Source organism: Phocoena sinus, chromosome 4 (genome assembly GCF_008692025.1).
Source record: "Phocoena sinus isolate mPhoSin1 chromosome 4, mPhoSin1.pri, whole genome shotgun sequence".
NCBI classification, from domain to species: domain Eukaryota; kingdom Metazoa; phylum Chordata; class Mammalia; order Artiodactyla; family Phocoenidae; genus Phocoena; species Phocoena sinus.
In genome coordinates this window covers 74,081,429-74,107,310 of record NC_045766.1, presented here as the reverse complement: position 1 = coordinate 74,107,310, position 25,882 = coordinate 74,081,429, and the positions used below count along the sequence as shown (strand labels likewise).

Here is a 25,882-nt window from a genome sequence, read left to right as displayed (position 1 = left end):
CAGGACTGCCGTGTTCTAATTGTTTTGCTCCTATCTCCACCCCACTCCTCCCATCAATAACCCACACCCACCAGGCACTGGGACGGCTGGTACTCAGCATACAGGGAGTGGGGGGGAGGGGCCTCTGGGAACCTCCAATGACCAGTCCCTGCCCCTGCAAAGTTCAGGGCTGGTTCCTCTTCCCCTCCTCCCATGTGCTCTGACCTCAGGAGGGACGCCCCCCACTGGCCCTCTCTCCCCTCCCCAGTAAGGAGAGCAGGAACGGCAACACAATGTCAGCGAAAGAGCAGATCAAAGGTGGATTGTTTCTGAGCCTGGATCACGCTCACTGAATTCATACAAGGGTCTTCTGGTAAAGCCCTAGAAAAGGCTGAGGATGGATTTTTATGATCATTCTTCAGCTTTACCTCCTCATTCCCGTAGCACACACAGAGAGGTAGCAAACCCCTTCCAGACCTGACCCTTGCCTGCCTTTCCAGTACTTCCCCTGCCTTGCACTGCCCCACCCGGACACTCTTGAAACCCTCAATTACCCTTCAGCCCCCAGACACCTCTGATCGTGCTGATCTCTCTATTGAGAACGGCCTGCCCCTCCTCTCTGCCCATGAAGTGCTTGAATGAGGTCAGATATGTCCTCCTCCAGGGAGCCCTCCCTGACTACTGTCAGAATGGCTTAGAGCTCCTCTGTCCACCCACAGACCCTGTGTCTGCCTCTGTCAGTACTCTCACTGCTACTGGGGTTCCTTTAGCTCTCCTCACTTTCCTCCTCCATGGAGAGGATGGAGCTACCACCCAAGCTCCCTCCTGCTTTACCAGAGGCAGAGGGAACATCTCTGCCCCCACCACCAGTCTACCAGTCAGTATTAGCTCCTCCCCATGGGAGGGGGGAGGCCAGTCTGAATGGTCAGGTCTGGGGCCACAGTTCATTGGTAGGTAGAGCCTGGAGCTGAAAGGTGATCACTTTATGATCTCTGCCCACGTGTTATTGGGTGATGAGCCCAGCTGGTCATTCTCTCTCTTGATTCCAGCTCCTCAACCAAGGGTCTGAGAGAAGTGGATTCTTAGATTCAAGAGGAAGAAAGTTAGACATGACAGGCTTTGCTTCAACCTTCTGACCTCAGCTGCATTCTCTGCTACCACCCTTATACCCCCGTCCAGGTATCAATACGTAAACTGGCACAGTGTTTCCCATCCTTAAACATACTTCCTCAATCAGAAACCTGGACGGAAGGTAGGACGATGAAAGCCAGAACCTCAAACTTCCACACTGACTTATAATCGTTTGTGCAGGATGCACCCTATTGTGTAGGTCAGAGGACTCGTTAGCTTGACTCCCAGAGACATCTGAGAAAATGACCCCTGTTCTGGTTCCTAGTCCTGAGTTCAAGAATGCTCTAGAACTGGGCGGTGCTCACCTTGAAAGTTTGAGGGTGGTGACTGAGGAGTTAGTTCATTTCTGTCTGAATGGCCTGCAACTGTATTTTTACATTACAAAGCTCTGAGATTGGTGAGGTGTACTCGGCTCAGGTGAGGTGGTCGGAGGCACGTGTACAATTGCCCCAGCCATGGATGGGTGCGTGGATGGGTAGACCGATGGCTGGTCAGAGGGTGGGTGGATGGCTGAGTGAATGGATGGATCAATGGGTGAGTGGGTAGATGGTTAGATGGCCTGGTGGATAGATGGATCATGAGACGGATAAATTCGTAAACAGTGTGGCCTGAAGGGAGACATTCGTGGTCCCAGAAGATCTGATGTGACCCTCACTCCTTCCGACGTTTCCCTACAACTGTGCACTCCTTGGTTAGACCTTTAGTCTAGGGATCCCTCCCTTTGTCTTTTTAAGGAAATGATGCTAGTGTCACTGCCAAATATCCTGACTGTGCTGGCCCTTTTAGCATTCTTTAGATAACCGAACTCTCTCTGAATGATCCAGTGTCATCTGTCTCACTTCTCTGACAACCTGAACTTACTGCTGACCTCCGGCATACACGGACAGTACACGATACCTCTTATATGCCACCTCAGATCCTCTCCGCCCCACCTGATTCTGGAGCTGAGGCTGGTGCATCTCAGCTACCACCATAGCAACCAGTTCTGCCAGGCTCCAGTCAATTTAACGCACACAAACCCAACAGTGCCTCATGTCCACAGGGTAGCTGCTTGCAGCAGAACTCGCTAGGTACTCACACAAGTTCAAATCACAAGCGTGGGGTGGCGGGGGCGGGGCGCGTGTTAATGCCCCTCAAGGTTAGCCTTTGACTATGGGAAACAGGAACCAGTGGATGAATTCTCATCCCTTCCTCCCTCTGCAAAGGGGTCATGAGACACGGGTATTCCTATCATCTCTCAGAAGGGTCCTCTGAGACCAAGTGTTCCGTTGCACATGATACTAAAGGGCCACTAACCCAATGTCATGCCTCCTCACCTGTTCCACTCTTTTCTCTCACTCCTTCCCTGAATGTACCCCCCAGTAAAGCAATAGCACATAAACTTCTGCTTTCTGGGGAGCCCAGGCTAAGACTCCGTTACTGCTTTACTGATTACTATTACTATTTATACAATATAGTTTTGTTTAAATACAAGATATTTGGACCTAAGTAGAGGTTCGAGTGTTTAGCCTCTGCCATTTCGGTACCCCCAACACCGAGTCAAATGCTGGAATTCTCTCTCATACCCATTCTTCTCTTACTCTTTTCCATAAAGTTAATCACATTGGGAAAGTTCTCATCTTGGATACTTGAATCTTCTGCTGTATATGGTTTTCAAACCCAGGACCATCTTTTTCAGAGGGGATACTTTTTTAGCTTGTTATCCAGGATTCAGAAGAGCAAAAAGCTGAATCAGTAAAGCCTTCTGTGGCTGGCTGAAAAATGACTCCCCCCAATATAGCCACCGCCCAGTCTCTGTTACCTGGGGATGTTTCCTCATTTGCCAAGTCCTTTGCAGGTGTGATGAAGTTAAGACCCTTGAGAGGAGGAGATCATCCTGGATTATCTGGGTGGACCCTAAATGCAATCACATGTATCCTTATAAGAGGGAGGCAGAGGCCCACGTCAGGTGCACACAGGAGAAGGCAGTGTGGTCACACTGAGAGAGATTTGAAGGTGCTGGTCTTAAAGATGGGCGTGATGTGGCCATGAGTCACAGAATGCCAGCAGCCACCAGAAGCTGGAACACGCAAGGATCAAATTCTCCCCTAGAGCCTCTGGAGGGAGCAGAGTCCTGCTAACACCTTGATTTCAGCTCAGTGATACCGATTTTGGACATCTGGTCTCCAGAACTGTGAGAGAATAAGTTTCTGTTGATTTAAGCTACTCAGTTTGTGTAATTTGTTACAGCAGCTACAGGAAACTAGTGTGGCTTCTTCTTAAAAAGGGCCTTCAGAGAACACTAACTCAGCCCTTCATGAATATTGTCTTTAATGATTTCCCACATGCCTATAGTTAACTCAGGGTTTGCTTTCTTTACATTGTTTCTAATGATGTTTGGAAGTCTGGTATTTAACCCCAAAGGTGCATGAACAGTAATTATAAACTAGATCTCACTGTGAACAGTAAGCGTAAACTATCAACAGATCTCACTTTCTAAGAGAGAAGGTTGAGACCTAACTGGCCCCTAATCATGACACTCCCACCCCCAACTTACTTTAAGCCCGTTTCATCCAACAGGTCAACATTTTTCAAAACGGTGTCCAAGGGTCACCTATGTTGAGTCACCTGAGGCACTCATTAAAAATGTAAAGTCCATGGGGCTTCCCTGGTGGCGCAGTGGTTGAGAGTCCGCCTGCCGATGCAGGGGACACGGGTTCGTGCCCCGGTCCGGGAAGATCCCACATGCCGCGGAGCGGCTGGGCCCGTGAGCCATGGCCGCTGAGCCTGCGCGTCCGGAGCCTGTGCTCCGCAACGGGAGAGGCCACAACAGTGAGAGGCCTGCGTACCGCAAAAAAAAAAAAAAAGAAAAGAAAAAAGTAAAGTCCATGACTCACCCCCAAGCTTCACCTCCAGTATTGAGCTGCAGAAATGTGCACTTTTAACAAGCCTCCCAGGTTTCTTAGCACACTGACTTTGAGAAGCTCTATTACAGAAGAAAGAGGTCAGAACTGATCCCTCCATGGTTCAGTGGTGAAACCACCAACTCTGGGCCAGGGCTGAACTCATGTAGGCACAGCCAGGGCCCTGGCCCCCAGACTGGATGCCTGTGATGAATGCCACACTGAGCTCATAGAGGAACCAAAATTGTCCTGTCCCCTCATGTGTTCATACTGCAAAACAGCTGCAAAGGTGTCCAGAGCGCGGGGCACCACACGTGCTTTTGAGAATGTTGAGTCACCATTAAGTAATTCATGGTAACTTAACTTTTTAATTAAAAAGACCTTCACTAAACAATAATAGCTTACAAATGCATGTACCTTTTGATCTTGCAATTCCACTTTCGGGAGTTTATCCTAGAGATATTCGTCATGCTTGTACATATGAACACGATTATTCACTGCAGAACTGACTATAATAGTAAAAGACTGGAAACAATCCAAACGCCATCATTGTGGAACTGATGAAATAAATTATAGCACATTCATATAATGAAAAAGAAGGAGGAAACGGCATATGTATTGATATGGAAATGTCTCCAAGATAGATTGTTAAGAGGAAAGGCAAGGTACAGAACACATGTATGATATGCTACCTTTTGTGGATGAAATGGGAGTAATAAAAATCCACATTCCTATTTGCTTGTACATTCGTAACGAAATGTGGGGAGCGTTATCTAAGAAGAGTGGTTATCTCTGGGGTAGGGGGTAGGAACTGAGCAGATGACAAACCAGGATGGGAGGGAGACTTTTCACTACATATACGATTCTACTTTGGGGTTTGGAACCATGTAAGCATATTATTTATTCAAGGAATAAATAATAAAATAAAATTTAAAATAACCATTTATTGTGGCACTCAGAACAAGCAATCTGGTCTGGACACCTGCAAGTCTTGGGGTCCACATGGAGCCCTTCAGACTGGAGGCGTGTTTCAGGGGCCACCGCCATTGCAGTGGGTCCCCTGGTTAGCCGTGGTGCTCCAGACCAGAATGCACATTTCCATCATCCAAAATGACAGGGGGAGGACAGGTCTTTGAGTTTCTTACCAAGGAGAACCAGCTTCACAAAGGTTCTGGGATTTGGGTCCACTGTACCCTGGACAGCTACACGAGGGGAGGGTCCCAGGCTGCCTAGTACTGACGACTCAGAACTCTAGTACAGAGGCATCATCAGCTGTTCCCGGCTCACGAGGGAGGAGTGGTGATAGCGATCCCGGGTGGCGAAGTCTGCGTTCTCCTAGGTGAGCTGAGTCATCTCCATGTCAACCCTAGCCAGGGACGGCGCCAAAATTACCTGCTCTTGGTGGGATCGCAGGTTCCTCTGGTGAGAGAAACATGGAGGACGGTCAGAAGGAAAGACCAAACGTTAACCAGTGGCGGTAAGTCTCCTCTGGGATGGAGAAATGATTTGCAAAAATGTCGTGTTTATTAATAAACATGTATTAAACAACATAACTGTTGAAAGCTATATGTACAATACTTCATGAACCCGAAGTATGAGACATAAGCATCAAAGAGTGAAATTTACCTTCTTTTAGTAGAAATGTATAAAACTATAAAAATAACCTTCCAAATGCTGTTGTGTTGGGGCTCTGTAGCTTTACTTGGCTTTCTTGTCAAATGAAATAATGGAATGGAGAGGCTGGAAAGCTGAGGTGAGGAGAAAGAGAAACCTTCTCTTTGGTTCACTGGAAAGAAAGTTGAGGGAGGAACGATTTCCAGAGCCGAGGTTTACAGAGCAAGCAGCTACACGGTCAAGTGCAAGGGCTTTTGGTACCAAGCTCGCCTAAGGCAAAGAGCGAGTCCCAATACGGATGCCATTGTCACTGAAGGGTCCGCAGAAGAGTTGGAGTTGGAATCAACTGGTAAAGAAACATGTTAGCGATGCGTGAAGAAACTGCTGACAGCAGAAAGGAGTAAGGAAAGACCATCCTGGCAGCCAGGGTATCTATAGAAGACAGAGACAGTCACAGCTCTGCCATGAATCAGGCTGGTGGCCTCAGGCAAACCTCTTCACCTCCTCGTGCCTCTATTTTCTCACCTTCTCAGGCGCCTTCTAGTTCCTTCCGCCTATGCTAGGTCCTGAAATCACACCTTAGGCACAGATTTTTCTCTTAAAACTTTGCCCTGAGAGAATCATTTGCTTTATAAGTAGCAGCGCTCAACTGTTTAAATAAGGAATATATTTATTTGATAGTTGTAAAAAACTGGTAGAAACCTTGTTATAAATCTGTGGAACTTAAGCAGAAAGCTTCACTGACTAGAAAACCGTGCTGTTATAGGAGTTTGGATCACACGACTAAGGCTTTGCAGCTGCTTGTTTCTTAAGGTCAGGCTTAATTTCACATAATTCTGGGAACTGTAGGTGTAACAGAGGAAGTAACAGCCAAATTCCTTCGCCCAAAACACCCTACAATATTCTTCTTCTTTGGTTTTGAAGAGCATCTGGGGCAACAGGTGTGAAAAACACTCAAAATTACAAAAGAGAAAACACAGCTACCAATTTCTACTTTTAAACGGATCACCATTTCTTAGTCCTTTCACCCTCCTGAACAACCATCACAAAATATCGCTCAGTCACCATGATGAGGCCAGCAAATCTGACACTGAGACTTAGCTGAGGCCTCCACCAACCACTCCACAAGCTCACAGAGCTATGAATAGTGTGGACTAGGTTCTCTTCCAACCAAAGTACTGCCCTTTTCTAAGAATAATCTCCTCCTAATACATTCTTCTTTCCACATTGCGCAACAGTGATCTCAGAGGTGAAATTCCAGAAATTCAGAGTCCAGAAAAGAGTAGTGACCTCCCATGGTCATTTGCAAAGCCTACAATACCTAAAAACATTCATGTAAAATCAGATAAGGCCAAATACTCTCAACCACACACCAGCTGTAGCTCCAGAATCTGCAGGCAGCTTTCACACAGAATCTATTTCCACTTAAACTCTACTTGCCCTCAGGCCTAGGAGGCTGGGGAAAATGGATCAGTGCTGTGATCTGAGTCACCCAACCTGGTGCCTCAGCCTGGAAGAGAGGCAGAGAGGTGACACACCCACACCACAGCTCCATACAGGACATTTAGCCCAGCTTCCAAGCAAACAGCAGGGAATTACCCCCCTACACACCACTCTCCCTGCCAGCCCTCTCCCTGTTGGTTTCCTGCTCCTTTCATCATCATTTGATGCTGGATCTAGCAGCCAGCCTTCATTTCTTGGGCCAACTTGAACAGATTGGCAGTGCTTATAAAAAGTTGTCTTAAGAAGGATTCTTGGGAGGGAGAAATGGGGAGTTATTGTTTAATGAGTATAGAGTTTCCATTTTGCAAGATGAAGCATTCTGGAGGTGCTTGGAGGTGACGGCTGCCTAACAGTATGGATGTACTTAATACCATTAAACTGTATACTTTAAAAAATTCTATGGTATGTGTGTTTTACCACAATAAAAAAAAAATGGGGAAAAAAATTCTGAACTTACATCTGGGATCAATGGGAAAGGGTCCCATAATCCATCAGCAACGTCCGGGCGTGGAAGGTGGAAATATTGGCAAGGGCAACCCAGACTTCTAGAGTTTCAAAAACAAACCAGCAAAATGAAACCAAATAAACACTTAGTTGGGTTCTGCCTGGATTTTCCCAGCCTGTAGCTTTGGCCCCTCACTGATATTGAAAGGGGAGGGAGGTAATTTCCAGAGTCTTGAGGCCTTCAAAGGTGAGGACGCATTGGCACTGGAAGGGTAGAGGAGGAAGAGAGAGATTAGGGCACTCATGAAAGCTTACCTTCCCTGTGAGGCCTTCTCCTGTTTCTCAGGAAAGTCTGTTCTTCCCTTTCCCTGAATATTTGAACACGGAGGTCCCACAGAAATCCTGCAGGATCGCTACTCTGTTTCTGTACTTGGCCTCTGCACTTTCACCAATACAGTCATGTCAACTACCTCTGACTTGAGATGGAAGAATGGGAGTTCTCTGGGCCTTGGTCTTGTGTGTGAGTACTAACGCTAGTGTGTCTTAGACTGTGAACTCACTGAGAGTAACTCTCTGGACTTATATCACTCTGCAACCAGATTCTAAAGAAAGCCTCTGTTCATGATTCCTGAGGATAAGAAGACAAGAAGACATGGGCCAAAGGAAGCTTCTGAGAAGCTAAAGCAAGGAGGCTGGGTGGTGGAGGGCTGTGAGGAGCAGTCTGAGGTTCTCAATCGTCAGGTATTCACACCACAGTTCACCCAAGCCCAGCAAGAAATGAAACACCCTTAGCACATCCCAGCCCCTCATCCTGGCCCCAGATTGGCACAGACCTGTAGGAGGGGATCAGAAGAGACCTCATCCATCTGAAAAGGCTGAAGTTGGAGGCTAAACCTGCAGGGAAGAAATAGACATAAATATTTATGAAGGCTCTACGTATGCATCTAGAATCCCAGGTTTAATGGGATAAATATACATCCCCTGACACACACACAATAGCACAAAAAAACCTTTTTTTCTTTTTCAGTCTAACCAAACAACATCCATTGTAATACTCTGACAGCAACCTGCAGGACTTCATACTTATATGTAGTTACCAAACGTTGATTTCCAAACTCCAGAATCCCAAGAAAGAAACGGAATGCATTTACAGAGAAACCAGCACAGGACTTGCTAACTTCAGTCTTTGGAATTTTTAATTTTTTTTAATTTTGATAATTTTTTTCCTTAGATTCAAACTGATTATGTGTTTAAGTAGACACTATAAAGTCCCCTACTAGACCATACACTCTTTGAGGCCAGGAAGCACATCTTTTTCATCTGGTAACACACACAGCACAACAGCCACAGGATCTGGCCCTTAGGAAGTTTTCTTCAGGTGCTGGGTGAATCAAACAGCGCCTGTGGAATAGCATGTGGAAATGTTAGTGCTGAAGTCTGAAGTGAGATTGTTGTTGACAGTGACCAAATATCCTGACATCAGACGCACTGTGGTTTGAATATGGTTTATCAACTTTGTTTAAAAAGCTTTTTATTTAAATCCATTTCTCCTTTGGTGTGAGTTTTTTAAAAATCTCACAAAATGAATTATATATAACTTTAGGAAAGCAAATGAAATGTAATTTTATAAAGTGCTTTTCCAAATTATATATACTCACTCCACCATATTCATATTTTATATATATATGTGAGTGTGTGTGTGTGTATATATATATATATATATATATGGCTGGTTGAAAACTGGTTAATTAGAGCATGTTCAATATATGATCAGGAAGTGAGCATTATTTTAAGAGGCTTATGTTAGAATCTTGACTAATGTCAACAGTATGCAGCTGATAACATGTATTTAGAAAATAAACATAAATATTCTATTAACTGGTCCTACCTATTGATGCTCATTTAGATTCTAAATTATCTAAATTTTAGATGAAGATTGGCCTGAAATTTGATTTCATACTTTCCTGTAAATAAATTTCTGGGAAATATTTAAATTTCTTAGGATCAAACTAACTTCTAAGAAATTCAGAAGCAATCACTGATGTAATCACTATGTTAATTAAAATATATTTTCTCCATTAAATTAGCTGATATAAGGACCCTTAGTATGACTTTTTCTAAAGCATTATTTTTAATGTACATGTGACTCAAGTGTTTGAAGCGCATTTCTTTCAAAAATGTGTATCAGACTATTCTAATTTGGAAGCATTTTTTTTCATTTTGCCTGGATTCTTATGGTCCATCTGATTTAGTTAGGACTTAAAACCACATAATTACTTTATTTTAAAAATTGGGACATTGTAGAATTTTGATGAAAAGGGCTCTTGAATGTATTTTTAAAACAGCTTTATTATTGAGGAATAACTGACATACAGTATTGATAATATTTTCTTCCTTTCCTTATTCTTTTTTTTCTTTTCTTTTTTTTTTTTTTTTTTTTTTTGCGGTACGTGGGCCTCTCACTGTTGTGGCCTCTCCTGCCACAGAGCACAGGCTCCAGACGCGCAGGCTCAGCAGCCATGGCTCACGGGCCCAGCCGCTCCGCGGCATGCAGGATCCTACCGGACCGGGGCACGAACCCATGTCCTCTGCATCGGCAGGCGGACTCTCAACCACTGTGCCACCAGGGAAGCCCCTTCCTTTCTTTATTCTTGGTGCTCTGGCACTTGGGGTCTTGATCCTAGAGGTGCTAATTCCTAGAGATAGGAAACAACTCTCCTATGAGCACGCCTTTGATATACAAACCGACCAATCCAGAGCCCGCGCCCCCAACCATCTCCTTTATCAAGCTCTCACTCATCAAGCCAATATTCCCCTGCCTTAAATCACCCCAGGGCCAAAAACCAGACAACTAGAGACCACCCCCTATAACCTAGAGTTCCCTGAAATTATTCAAACTACCTAATCCTAAACTTATTCAGCTATCTACCTGCCTTGTCCATTCTTTCCCACTAAAAGCCTAATAAAGGCTATGGGCCATGCTCTCCCCACTTCCTCTTTTGCCTCCTGACCAACCCTGGTCCTCTCCGCTGTGGCCCTGCATGACCCTCCTGTTCCTAGGGATCTGTGAGTATAAACTTCTTTCTTCATGATAATAATTTCTGTGTCTGTGTGTCTTATCATACCTGATTAAAACAAATCCCAGGTACATTTTTAGAACAAACTACATGCATTTAAAGTGTACAATTCGGTAAGTGTTGACACATGCGTATACTGTGAAATCATCACTAAAAGCAAGATAATGAACATATCCATCCCCTCCAAAAACTCCCTCAAGCCACTTCATAAGACCTCCCTCCCTCGTATCCGCACTCCCACCCTCATCCAAAGGCAAACGCTGATAGTGCTGTCATTAGAGATTAGTTTGCATTTTTAATAATTACATATGTATATATGTAAAATATTACATTATGTACTCATTTTTTCTGGTTTCTTTCACTCAGCACAGTTATTTTGAGATTCATGCTATTGCATATATCGATAGTTCATTCATTTTATTACGAAATAGTATTCCGTTGTATGGCTATACTATACTTACAGAGTAACCTGTTGGTGGACATGTGAACTGTTTTCAGTTTTTGACTATTACAAACTAAGCTGCTATAAATATTCATATACACGTTTTTGTATGCCCGTATGCTTTTAATTCTCTTTGGTAAATACCTAGGAGTACGGTCGCTAATTCATATAGCAGATATATATTTTTTTAATACACTGCCAAATGGTTTCACGAAGTGATCGTATTATTTTTACATTTTCATCAGCTATATATGATAGCTCTAGTTGCTCCACATCCTTGCCAACATTTGGCATGATCAGTATTTTTAATTTTAATCACCCTGATAGGTGTATAATAATATTATAGTGTGGTTTTAATTTGCATTTCTTAATGACTAATCACACTGAATACCTTTTCACGTGCTTATTTGTCAACCATATATGTTCTTTGCTGAAACCTATTTAAAACTTATGCCCATTAAAAATTTTTTGTTGTTTTCTTATTACTGAGTTTTGAGGGTTTTTATATATTCTAGGTACGAGTCCTTTTCAAACATGTGATTTGCTAATATTTTCTCATAGTCTATGGCTTGTCTTTGCATTCCTTTACCGGTGTGTTTGGAGGAACAGTCCTTAATTTTGATGAAGTCCAATTTATCAATATTTTTTCCTGCTTTTGGTGTTGTGTCTAAGAAATCTTGGTCTCACTCATAGTCACAAATTTTTCCCTATATTTTCTAGGATCCATTTTGAGCTATTTTTACATTATATGATGTATGAAGTTTGTTTTTTGCTTGTGGATTTCCAATTGTTCCGGCAGCATTTGCTGAAAAGACTATTTTTTTCCTCCACTGAATTGCCTTTGCAATTTCTGGACTCTCTACTCTGTCCATTGATTTTTTTAATCTATCTTGATCCCAATACCATGCTGTCTTGATTACTTTAGCTTTACAGTTAGTTTTGAAATCAGGTAGTGTTAAGTCTTGCAACTTTGTTTTGCTTTTACAAAGTTGCTTGGGCTATTCTAGGTCCTTTGAATTTCCATATAAATACTTAAGGATCTGCTTTCCAATTTCTACAAAAAAGGCAGCTGTGATTTTGATTGGGATTATATCTAATCTATAGAAGATTCTGAGGTGAAATGTCATCTTAAGAATATTGAATTGAACCTTCGATTCATGAATATAGTATAAATCTTCATTTATTTCTTTAATTTCTTCTTTAATTTCCTCTCAAAATGTTTTGTAGTTTTCTTCTTCTAGTCTGTAAATATGGTGAATTACATTGATTGATTAAGAATGTTAAACCAGGGCCTAGAGACTGTCATACAGAATGAAGTAAGTCAGAAAGAGAAAAACAAATATTGTATATTAATGCATATATGTGAAATCTAGAAAAATGGTACAGATGAACCTATTTGCAAAGCAGAAATGGAGACACAGATGTAGAGAACAAATCTATGGACACCAAGGGGGCGAAGGAGAGGTGGGATGAATTGGGAGATTGGGATTGACATATATACACTACTATGTACAAAACAGATAACAACCGAGAACTGATAGATAACTAAAATAGATAACTAATGAGAACCTACTGTATAACGCAGGGAACTCTACTCAATGCTTTGTGGTGACCTAAATGGGAAGGAAATCCAAAAAAGAGGGGATATATGTATACATATAACTGATTCACTTTGCTGTACAGACACAAACTAATACAACACTGTAAAGCAACTATAGGCCAATAAAAATTTAAAAAAAGAGAGAGGGAGAATGTTAAACTAACCTTGAATTCCTAGGACAACCCATTTGGTTATGATGTATTATTATGCTTTTTATATTATTTTGTATTCAATTTGTTAAAGTCTTGTTAAGAAGTTTTATATCTATGTTCATGAGGGATATTGGTGTGCAGTCTTCTGAAGCATTTGTATCAAATTGATATTCTCTCTTCCTTAAGTGTTAGATAGGTTTCATCAGTGACGCTATCTGGGCCCAATGTTTTCTTTACAGGAAGGTTTTTTAATGACAAGTTTAATTTCTTTCATAGATGACCTAAACAGCCCTATATGTCTTCTAGAGTGAGCTTTGATATTTGATAGTTTATATCTTTTGAGGAATTTGTCCAATTCATCTGTCAAATTTATTGCATAAAGCTGTTTAAAACACTTCCTTATTTTCCTTTTTAATGTCTGTAGACTCTCCAGTCATGTCATTTCTCTCATTCCTGGTGTTGAGCATTTGTGTTTCCTCTCCTTTTATTCTGACCAGTCTGGGTAGAGGTTTGTTAATTTTTTTGATCTCACATAACCAGCTTTTTGTTTCACTGGCATTCTCTATTTTTCCCTGTTTTATATTTTATTGATTTCTACTTTGATCTTCATGGTTTCCCTGTTTCTTCTTACTTGGGTTTAATTTGTTCTTTTTCTCTAGTTTCTTAAGTGGGAAACTGGGGTTATTATTTTGAGACATTGTTTTCTTTTCTAATATAAGCATTTGACGCAGTAAATTTCCCTCTAAGTAGTGAATTATCTGCGTCCCACAATTTTGATGTTATATTTTCATTTTCATTCTGTTCAAATACTTTTTAATTTTACTTATTTCTCCTTTGAACCATGAGTTATTTAGTTTCTTTAGTTTACTTAGTGCTCCTTAGTGTTCTTAGTCATTTAGTGTTATTCAGTGTTCTTTAGTTTCTAAATATTTGGGAATCTTCCAGACATCTTTCTGGTATTTATTTCTAATTTACTTCCCCTTTTGTTCTTGAATTGACTTGAATACCCTTAAACTTTCTGAGACTTTAAAAAATGTCTTAGAATATGGTTTATGCTTGTAAATGTTTCATGTGCACTTAAAAATATATATTCTGCTGTTGTTAGGTAGAATATTCTATAAATATCAATTTGGCCATGTTTATTGATAACATTATTCAAGTCTTCTAAAGCCCTACTGATTTTTTGCCTACTTGTTTTATCAATTATTGAGAGAGAGGTGTTGAAATCTATGACTATAATCGAGAATTTTTCTACTTATTATTGCAGATCTATCAGGCTTTGTTTTTTATATTTCAAAGCTCTGTTTTTAAGTGCATAAATATTAAGATTTATTATGTCCTCTTGATTAATTTTCCCTTTGTCTTTATGAAATGACCCTCTTTATCCCTGGTAATATTCTTTTCTCTGAAATCTATTTTGTCTGATGTTAATATAGTCACTCCAGCTTTGTCTGATTTATCTTACCATGATATATCTTTTTTCCATCCTTTTACTTTTAACTTATTTGTGTCTTTATATTGAAAGTAGGTTTCTTGTAGATAGCATATAGTTGGATCATGCCTTTTTATTCAATCTGACAATCTCAGTGCTTAGACCTTTTAATTGGGAGTGTTTATTTCATTTTATTTTTTTAATTATCTTTAAAAAATTTTTTAATTTATTTTTATTTTTGGCTCTGTTGGGTCTTCGTTGCTGCACGTGGGCTTTCTCTAGTTGCCTCAAGTTAGGGCTACTCTTCATTGTGGTGCTCGGGCTTCTCGTTGTGGTGGCTTCTCTTGTCATGGAGCATGGGCTCTAGGTGCATGGGCTTCAGTAGTTGTGGCGTGCAAGCTTCAGTAGTTGTGGCTCATGGGCTCTAGAGCACAGGCTCAGTAGTTGTGGCACGGCACACGGGCTTAGTTGTTCCACGGCATGTGGGATCTTCCCAGACCAGGGCTCAAACCCGTGTCCCCTGCATTGGCAGGTGGATTCTTAACCACTGCGCCACCAAGGAAGTCCTTGAATGGGAGTGTTTAGACTATTTAAAATTAGTGTGGTTATTGATATGGCTAGATTTATATAAACCACCTTGCTATTTGTTTTTGGTCTATTATCTTTTTCTCTTTTTTCTAATTAACATTGATCTGAGTATTTTTAATTCAGTTTTATCCCCTTTATTGACTTATTACTTGTAATTCTTTGCTGTGTTAGAGGCATACCTCATTTTACTGCACTTTGTTACTGTGCTTCCCAGTATTGCATCTTTTACAAGTTGAAGGTTTGTGGCAACCCTGGATCAAGCAAGTCTATCAGGGCCATTTCCCCAACAGCATTTGCTCACTTTCTGTGTCTGTGTCACATTTTGGTAATTCTTACAATATTTCAAACTTTTTCATTATTATTATATTTCTCATGGTGATCTGCGATCAGTCATCTTTAATGTTACTATTATGACTTGATGAAGGCTCAGATGATGGTTAGCCTTTTTTAGCGATGAAGTATTTTAAAATTAAGTTATGTACATTGTTTTTTAAGACATAATGCTATTGCATACTTAACAGACTACCGTATAGTGTAAACGTAACTTTTATATGTACTAGGAAACAAAAATATTTGTCTGACTCGCATTATTGCAATACTCCAGTGATCTGGAACTGAACTCACAATATTTCCAAGGTATACTGGTAGTTTAGTAGTTGCTTTAGGGTTTGTAGTACACATTTTTAACTTATCACAATCTACCTTTTTTTTTTTTTTTTTTTTAAATTATTTATTGATTGATTGATTGATTGATTTATGGCTGTGTTGGGTCTTCGTTTCTGTGCGAGGGCTTTCTCTAGTTACAGCGAGCGGGGGCCACTCTTCATCGCGGTGCGCGGGTCTCTCACTGTTGTGGCCTCTCTTGCTGCGGAGCACAGCCTCCAGACGCGCAGGCTCAGTAGTTGTGGCGCACGGGCTTAGTTGCTCCGCGGCAATGTGGGATCTTCCCAGACCAGGGCTCGAACCCGTGTCCCCTGCATTGGCAGGCAGATTTTCAACCACTGCGCCACCAGGGAAGCCCACAATCTACCTTTAAGTGATATTTTAGTACTTCACGCATACTATAAGAAACTTCCAACAGTATATCCCCATTTCTTCCCTCCTGGCCCTTGTGCTATTGTTGTCATCCATTTTACTTCTACATGTCTTACAAACCTCACGGTTTATTATTATTTTTCATTTGTTATCATTTATGCGCATGCCATATTTTTTCTCCTAGACTGTCGGCTCCTTGAAAGTGGGATTTGTATCTGAGTCAGTGTTGGCATTTAGTAGGTGTTCGAAACAGGTTTTTTTTCAATAAATGCTAAAAGAGAAGAAAGGAGGTGGTGGCAAAATGACTCTGTTGCTTACCAAGGTGAAGCCCAGAACTGGTCCAACCAATGTAGAGATATACAATGGCAGCAACACCCATGTTAACCAGGGTGTAGACCCACTGGATCACAAACATGATGAGAAGGGACCCAACAGCCTGTGGAAACAGAAGGAAGTGCAAGTCAGCTAATGGTTTAAACACACAGTAAGCAAGCCACAAGGCTAGGGCCTTAAGAAACAACAGTCCTCTCGTCAACCTCTGAACACTCTATAAGTCTGAATAATTGAAGTTCACTCATAATTCAAAAAACCCCTCGATATTTGAGAAGACATTATCCTGAAAGTACCCTCTAATCAAAACAATCAATAAATAGACATTCTATCCTAGGTCCTTGTTCTACTCCTTTCTAGGAGAAACAAGTTAGAGTAAAATTATGCTAATATGGTGTATCTAGAAATTAGGTGACTCAGAGTTTATCAGGGATGATTAATTATTTAAAAAGTAAACCATTGATTAAAATAAGTGGTTCATTAAACGTAACCTTGCCATATGTAGCCTCATCTAAATTCTAATATAACAGGCAGTTAAATCACATTGCTCCTAATGAGACTCCTCTTTCCTCCCCCAACTCCCACCACAAGATCACACATGTATCCACCTGAATTAAGTCTCAAGGACAGTTGAGATCAAAATGAACTTACTCACCCCCAACAGGGAGACCCAGGGGTTGCATATGCGAGTGTAGAAAGAAGTTGGTCTCCTCTGGATATCTTGTTCCTGGAGCCTGGACTTTAGGAAGAAATCTAAAAAATAAATGAGCCAAAATCCTTGGTTACTAATTTGTTACCAAACCCTCTAGTATTTTTATTAGCAAATACTTATGAGCTCCTCTTCTCCAATTTTGTAACTCAGCCTAAAAGACAACTTCCACTCTTTTCAACCATTAATGCCCTTTGCCACAACTGAGGCTTGTCTTTACCAGAAAGCTTACACCTCCTAAATCGTGATTTCTATCAATTTATTCTCAGCCCATCACCTCCATTTTTTCTCATTCGCTCTGCTGTCTCCCACCCCAACTACTCATAGACCACAGAGGGACCTTCAGTCAACTTGCCCTAGTATGTTTTTGCTTCCTATCACCTACCTCCTCTTTTCATTACCCTCTTACCTAGCTTAGATTCCATGATCCAAGACTCTCAGCAAGTACTCCCTTGGATATGTTATCTGCTTCCATGCTTCAGCACCACTCAGAAGTCTTATACCTAGTCAACTCATTCTCCTTCTCTCTGATGTAACAAATTTCCAACCTCTCCTCTCAAAAGACAGCTTTCATATCCTCTCATCACCAAATCTACCAACCCACTTTCATCTGTACCCTCTCTTCTGCCTTTCTGTTTTCAGAGTAGATGAACAGTTCTGGCTCCTACCTAAGGCCCATCCCTGTTATTTGTGCCCTGCTCAAGGATTTTGCTTTTGCTTCGTCAATTTTTCCATAGTCTACTAGATCATCCCCATCAAACACAAATACACTGTAATTTCTCCCAACTAAAGAAATACCTTCTGGTCACCCTTTAGCTACTATCCTACTTTTTGGTCTCCCTTATAGCAAAACTTCTCAAAAGAATTGCCTATATGGTTTCTACCTTCCATTGTTTCCTCAACCTACTTTTAGGGTTGTATATACCATTCCACTAAAATGACTCTACCTAAGGTTGGCAATGACTTGAATCTTTTCAAATTCAATGGTCAGCTCCTCATCTTACTTGACCTTTCAGATAGCACCTGACACATGTGATCACTTTCTTCTTATTGAAACACACTCTTCTCTTGGTTCCTAGGATGCCTCAGTTTCCTAGTTTTCCTCCTATCTCACTGCCCACTGCTTCTCAGTCTCCTTTGCTGGATCACCTCCTCCTTCCAACCCCCAAGTATTGGAGAATCCTAGCATTCATTCAGTCCTCAGCACTCTTCTTTATTGCAGTTAGGTGTGGCCATGTGACTAAGTTCTCACCAATGGAATGTGAACACAAGTGGTGTCACTTCTGCATCAGAGTCTTTGAGAGAGTAGGTGTGCCTCTTCTCTGTGTCCGAAATCAGAACGTGGTAACTCAGTCTTGATTTTGCTCATTATAAGGACTTAGGGGATGGTGAAGTCATAAAAATGGAAGGAGCCTGGGTCCCTGAAGCAATGCATGGAGGAGAGCCTCCCACTGATTTGGAACACCCTTCCTGGACTGTTAGTGCAAGTGAGAAATAAATTTCCATTGTGTTTGAGCCACTGTGTTTTTGTTTATTTGTGATAGCAGTTTAGCCTCCCTTAATTAATATACCTCAAAACAGGCTTTAGGTCCTTCTCTTACTTCTATACAATCTATTCCTTACGAAGCCAGTGATCTTCTTAAGGCTGGATCTGATCATATCACACCTCTAGCTACAACCTTCCGTGACCTTCTGTCATAATCACCATGGAGTGCATGGCCCTACACAGGACTGACCTCTGCTTTCCTTGCTATACTCATCTCCTACCTCTCTCCCCCCGCCCACTCCTCTCCACTCACTGCTGGACTTCTGCTCTTCTTGGAATTTGCCAATCCAATTTCCATCTGTACCTTTATACATGCCATTTCCTCTGCCTACAATTCTTCTCCCACATCCCTGCATGGTTCACTGCTTTATACAATTCAGTTCTCCATTAAAATATCCTCTTCTCAAAGAGATCTTTTCTGAAAAACCTATCTGAAACAGAACCACCCTCCCCACTCTAGTCTCTATCCTGTTACCCCACTTTATTACTCATCATACTATTTATCACTTACTGACATCACAGTATGTGTGTTTGCTTGTTTATTATGTGTCTTTCTTGCTAGAATGCAAGTTCAATGACAGCAGAGACCTTCTATGTCTGTTCAGCACGTTCCCCACCCCCAGCACCTAGAACAGCACTTGGAATGTAGTAAATGTCCCATACGTGAAGCTAAATGAATGACCAATCATCCTAGGTCCCAGGGAAGTCTTCATCCTCTCAACATGTCTGCCTTTACCATATACTTCCAACTATTATACTTATCTTTTATACCTCCATATCTTGAGGGCAAGGGCCGTCTTTTGTATCTCTAAATACCAAATCTAGGCATGTAGGGGTCTGTGTATAGGAAGTGCTCAAGAAGTGTCTCCTTATTAACTGTGGATTAAAATAAACTCTGCCAGAAGACATAAATAGACATTTCTCCAAAGAAGACATACAGATGGCCAACAAGCACGTGAAAAGATGCTCATCATTGCTAATTATTAGGAAAATGCAAATCAAAACTACCATGAGGTATCACCTCATATGTCAGAATGGCCAGCATTAAAAAGTCTACAAATAACAAATGCTGGAGAGGGTGTAGAGAAAAGGGAACCCTCTTATACTCTTGGTGGGAATGTAGACTGGTGCAGCCATTATGGAAAACAGTATGGAGGTTCCTCAAAAAACTAAAAATAGAGTTGCATATGATCCGGCAATCCCAATCCTGGGCATGTATCTGGACAAAACTATAATTCAAAAAGATACATGCACCCCTATGTTCATTGCAGCACTATTCACAATAGCCGAAACATGGAAACAACCTAAATGTCCAACAACAGATAAATGGATGAAGAAGATGTGGTATATATATACAATGGAACACTTCTCAGCCATAAAAATGAATGAAATAGTGCCATGTGCAGCAACATGGATGGGCCTAGAGATTATCATACTAAGTGACGTCAGACAGAGAAAGACAAATACCAAATGATATCATTTATATGTGGAATCTAAAATATGATACAAATGAACTTATCTACAAAAGAGAAATAGACTCACAGACATAGACAACAGACATGGTTGTCAAGGGGGAGGGGGGTGAGGGAGGGATGGATTGGGAGTTTGGGATTAGCAGGTGCAAATTATCATATATAGGATGGATAAACAGCAAGGTCCTACTGTATAGCACAGGGAACTATATTCAATATCCTGTGATAAACCGTAATAGAAAAGAATATGAAAAAGAATGGATATACACATATAACTGAATCACTTTGCTGTACAGTAGAAATTAATACATTATAAAGCAACTGTACTTCAATAAAATAAATTTTAAAGAATCCTTCCAAGGTGCATGACTGATTTGAATTGATGGCTCTATTCTTTTTTTAAAAGAAAAGACACTGTTAAGATTGTCTTTGATTACATTGTATACTTTCAACATGTGCAATGCATGATTCATTTTTTCAATCACAGGCTTAGTGAAATACAGCTGCTCCATTGATTATTAAGAAGAAACACTATTGGTGAAGAACTTAGATTTCTGCTTCTCTGAGGTTTGCCAAATGTTAAGCTCACTGTTTCACACTTGATCTTGACCTTGCACCAACTCAATTACACTGTACCCAAGGGAATTGTGTGTATGTGTATGTGTTTTCTGAGGAACTCCAGGGAGAGTCACAGGAAGGGGTGTGTCTTCCAGGCAAGCACAGTGCAGTTTTACACATCAGCAATGCAAGCGAGAATTCAGTCAATGATGCTCAATGACTCTGAATAGGTATGACAGACAATGCAGGCGGACAATTATTCAGAATTCTGAACAGCTATGGTTTCAAAACCCTTCCAAAATGACAGAAGGATTTTTTTTTCTCTTTTCAAGGATTATGCTAGAAGAAATAAGTCTTACAGACTAGTGGTGGGAGGAGACCGCTTCTCGTGTTAGAAGTACTAGAATAACAACTGGGAAGGCAACTTTATCAAGCTTTAGTGACAAAAAAAAACAAACAGGTAAGCAGAACCATGCATTAGGCATGTTAAAAATATCAAATATAGGGCTTCCCTGGTGGCGCAGTGGTTGAGAGTCTGCCTGCCGATGCAGGGGACACGGGTTCGTGCCCTGGCCCGGGAGGATCCCACATGCCGCAGAGCGGCTGGGCCCGTGAGCCATGGCCACTGAGCCTGCGCGTCCGGAGCCTGTGCTCCGTAACAGGAGAGGCCACAACAGTGAGAGGCCCGCGTACCACAAAAAAAAAAAAAAAAAAAAAAAAAATCAAATATAATAAACATAATGCATAACATTAAATTGTCTTTTAAAATCTAGTGGTATGTCTAACAAGTTCTATGTTCACAAAACCCATGCAGAAATAAAGACTTTTTAAGCATGAAGGGGGAAGACATTATGTCAATTTTTAAAATCACGAATTTAAATAATTTTACAGAAATTACTTAAAAATCAATATTAAACCATCTCTGGAAATGCACTCCATACCTTTATCAGGATAAATAAACACATAGTTCTAGCTGGCATGTACAAACCAAGAATGTGTGTTGATGTGGTTCACAAAGGATCATGTTTCAGGTTCATGTGGGATCTTATCATGTTGATTCTATAATCTTTTAACCACTTTCCAAATGCTGCACATTTAAGTTATTTCTAGGTTGTCATTAGCACCAACAATGCAGCTATGAGACTCCTGTACATATTTACGGTTTGTTGTTTGGTTTGGGGTTGTTTCCTTGAGATACAATCCCCCCAAACAGATTTACTAAGTCAGAGCAATTAGACAGTTTTATATTTCTTGTTACATCTTGAAAGCTCACTCTCCAGAAAGAATGAACCAGAGGGACTTCCAGCTACCACAATGTAAAGAGGTCAGTGAATCCTCCCCGTAAGAGACAGGTATACAGCTAGACAAAATTATCAAAAACAATCACGTGGGGCTCTAGAAATTTACCAAACGGAGACAACAAACCAAGAAGTGTTTATTTTTTCAAAAACTGCTGGAGCTGAGGGTAAGGACGGTGAGAGCCTACAGCCTTCTTCCTGAGCTGCTCCCACCCCCAGCACAGTTCTTACCAGCATGGAGCTGGCCTGTGTCCGTGTGGCCCAGAAGGCTTCCACCCTCTGCCAGCAGATCTGTGCGTGGGTTGGGAAGCACAGTCGAAGCTGCAGCTCTCCAGGCTCCCCGGCTTTGACTTTTGTCAGTCTCTCTTAGGCTCCCCAAGCAGGGGGATGTGGGGAGCTGTAGTCCTTCCACAGCTGTCTGATTTCTAGGATCTTCCCATTAAATTTCTGGCTGTTCCACTGCTCACCCTAGCTGGGTCCCTCAGGCTAGCAAAGCTGAGGATTTCCCCATTCCATTTTTTACTTTGCTCACCACACTGAACCTACAAAGGCACAACCCACAAGTCTGCTCCCTCTGGCAGCAAAATTGCTGATTTCTGAAGAAATCAAGGCCCAAAACCTCCCAAGTGTGATGAAAAACTTTAATCAATGGATCCAAAAGGAATGAATCCATTGGCATTGCTTCCAGCAATGTGTACATATACCCGATTACCACTGACCTACTATTTTTTATCTAAATTTTTGACAGCTTAACAGATATGAAATATCTCAGTGGTGGTTTAAATTGGACTCAATTAATCAGTACAATGACCTAGTTCATAATAGACACTGGCCCCAAGCAGCATACACTTTGTGTAGTGGTTAAGAACACACGCTCTAAAGTGAGATGGACCTGGGTTCAAATTCTAGCTGTCTCCTATCCTGAGCAAGAGTTTAACTTCCCTAAGCCTCACCTTTGTCATCTGGAAAAAGGTAATAACAATGCCTAGATCTGAGCTGAGCTGAGCTAATCCGCATGTTAAGTGATTATCTCTGTGCCAGGCACCTGGGACAGACTCAATAAAAACTGTCTATCTTTAGCTACAAACAGCATTCAACACTTAACCATAAAAGTTAGTTTGTTGAACGCACAGTGAATGAGTCTGGTTTTTCATATGTAAACTTCATGTTCATCTCTTCTGACCTCTCTTTAGTAGAATCTGGATTTTGACCTTCCTGTCTTTAAAAATAATATGCTTTGGGGCTTCCCTGGTGGCGCAGTGGTTGAGAGTCCGCCTGCCGATGCAGGGGACGTGGGTTCGTGCCCCGGTCCGGGAAGATCCCACCTTCCGCGGAGCGGCTGGGCCCGTGAGCCATGGCCGCTGAGCCTGTGCGTCCGGAGCCTGTGCTCCGCAACGGGAGAGGCCACAACAGTGAGAGGCCTGAGTACCGCAAAAAGAAAAAAAAGAAAAAATTGCTTTGGAAGGTATGCTTTTATCAGTTGTGTTTGTCAGAATAATTGTTTCCTTCTGTGACACTGTGCCGGGCAAATGTTTTTTATTTCTGTTTAATCAGATCCTTTTTGTCTTTGATGATGTCTTCAGTAGTCAGAAATCGCTCTCTTGCACAGCTGTTATAAATAAGGAATTTGTGGCTATATAAGGTATCAAATATGGCCCCAAGTTAATTTTTTGATCCATTTGCTCTCAACAATATTTATTCAATAGTGACTTGATTCTTATTATTTTACAGCATCTGGTTTGTCACACATTAGGTTCTTATAATAGTTTAACTCTTTCTATTCTACTTTACCTGTCAATGTTTAAAATTTTTAGCCAATATCTGTACAACTGTTCATCAATTTGATTAGCCTTTACTGAGTGTTTGTCGATGCCATGTACTGTGTGGGAATATTGTTGATGAATACAAGGTAGAAAGACATGGTTTGTGACTAAAGGAAGCTCACAGACTGGAGGCAAAGCGATAAAGCTAATATTTCTTCTCCTTAAGATAGGCAGACGACAAGCAGGCCTGAAGACAAATGTGTAAACAAATATATAAAACAATGTGATAAGTGTTCATACCACTAGTGTGACTCAAATGTTATGCTTGCACAGGAGAGGAAATCAGGGACTCCTTCTCAGAGGGGGTCTGAAAAGTCAAATGGATTTTAAACCGTTAAGTCGGCGTTTTTCAGATGGAAGTGGGCAGTGATGCAATGTGCAAAGGCAGGAAGGAATAAAGAACATGATGTGTTTGGGGCACGTGTCTGGGTATAGCTGGACATTTGTACATGGCAGCTGTCATGAGAAAACTGGCCAGGAAGGTGGGGCAGGGCAGGGTTGCCAAGAATCTTGCAAATCACACCGGGATGGAAGGTAATAGATTCCAACGAAGGTTTTTAAGTAAGAGAGACATGATGAGAGTTTTATTTTAGAAAGATCATTCAGTGGACAATGAAAAGGAGAAACAGGATATGGGAGAATCTGGAGGCTGGAGATGAGCAGGGAGATTAACAAGAGTCTGGGCACCAGATGATGAGGGTCTGAACCAAGGTGAAGGCAGCAAGGATGGAGGAGACAGAGGGGTTTACAAGAGCTTGGGACATTTCTAAGATAGGGCAACTTCAATGATTAAATGTTGCAAACTGACCACACATCTCTCCTGATAACCCACTGAGAAAACAGAAAAGGCATTAAATAGGCATAAACCTACAAACACAAGGAGAATGAGAGAGGAAAGATAAAAACAAGTCTTGGAAGGTGGAGCAGAGACGGAGGAATGGTAACAGACAGCAGAGCCGAGCAGGACCAACTCTAGGGCCCATAGAGAGGGTGCCAGCAATGAGCAGCCCAGTGCACCCCAGCAGACCTCACAAAGTTCAGGACCAAGAAGTACCCACCCTTGGGAAGTGATACGGTGCAGGGGACTTGTTGCAAGACTGTATATGAACCAGTTGGACATCAAGTTCCTTTCCTCTGGCCATGTAGCTAGGAAATAACTCCCTCTTTGCCTGACCCCCTCCCCAAGGTATGTGAGGGTTCCTCTGAAGAAATCAAACCAGAGAGGGCCTGAACTTGGGACACCAGACATAGCAAAGAGTGGGGGGAATGGAGCTAGAAACTGGGGAATTCAATGAGGTCTCTATCCTAAAGAGTGGGAGGCCACCAACTTCCTTATGTCACCCGGCTCCCTGAACACAAACAGCCAACTGGGGGACCCCCAGGCAAGAGATTCAAGGACTTTTCTCTGGAGGAAACCTCTAGCTAATCACACTTGGGGATCCTCCCATGAAAAAGCCAGCTTCTTGATCATTCTACAGTGAGGTGCCCCAACCAGTAAGCTCTGCCCAGGATGCAGGTCTTCCAAACAGCTTTTCACTACTTACTTCTAAATAGGAAAAGAAATCAAAAGATCAACAGACATTTTAGTTAAGCCAATATAAAAGAGAGAGTGAGACCAAGCCAAAGAGAAAAGAATCTAAAGGACACAGGGCAGAAGAAGACTTTAAAGGGAGAATAAGTAATATTACCAAAAAAATAAGATAAGCGTTATACCTATAAAACAAGAATGAGATGATGTTCAACATTTTTTTAAAAAAGATAAAGACAAATCAGGTCACAACCAAGAGCTCTTGGAAATTAAGAACAGGAGAGCTGTGGCATAGACTCATTGTTGTTACCCAATCTCCCCTTCCTCCTTAGGGAAAGAAAGAACCCCACAGGATTTCATGTGAAGCAGCAACAAAGCCAGCTAAAACGACATTTCCCAGCCTCTGAGAATACCTGGAAAGGCTAGCGAATCAAGTTCAGAGCTATATAGCCAGGGACAACACTCAAAATGATATGTCTGGGCAGTCTAGTGGGGACACCACAGTGTCATGCACCAAGGTCTAGACACTTCTGACCCTGAAAAGCTCTGATGGTGGAGCCAGGAATGTAGTCATCCTGCAGCCACTATCATGCTTCCAGAGAGTTCCTCAAAGTCCCCATTTCTTCAGGTTCCCAGTTCCCAGTATATGGAGGCTTCATCTAATTAGCCGAGCCTTGGTCCCGTGCCTGAACTCTGCAGGAGGGGCGGGAAAACTGAGTATCTGACATTTTCAGTTTTA

At 41.7% G+C, this 25,882-nt stretch overlaps 1 protein-coding gene across 1 annotated transcript in view; it reads right to left on the bottom strand.

Moving 5' to 3' along the window:
* Window positions 1-4,992: 4,992 nt before the first annotated feature.
* SLC12A8 (solute carrier family 12 member 8) overlaps window positions 4,993-25,882 on the bottom strand; it is a 114,152-nt gene continuing 93,262 nt past the window's right edge. Inside the window, 4 exon segments of the mRNA XM_032629409.1 lie at window positions 4,993-5,409; window positions 8,387-8,447; window positions 16,198-16,315; window positions 16,865-16,962. Coding sequence (XP_032485300.1) covers window positions 5,244-5,409; window positions 8,387-8,447; window positions 16,198-16,315; window positions 16,865-16,962 — 443 coding nt within the window. The 3' untranslated portion in view covers window positions 4,993-5,243.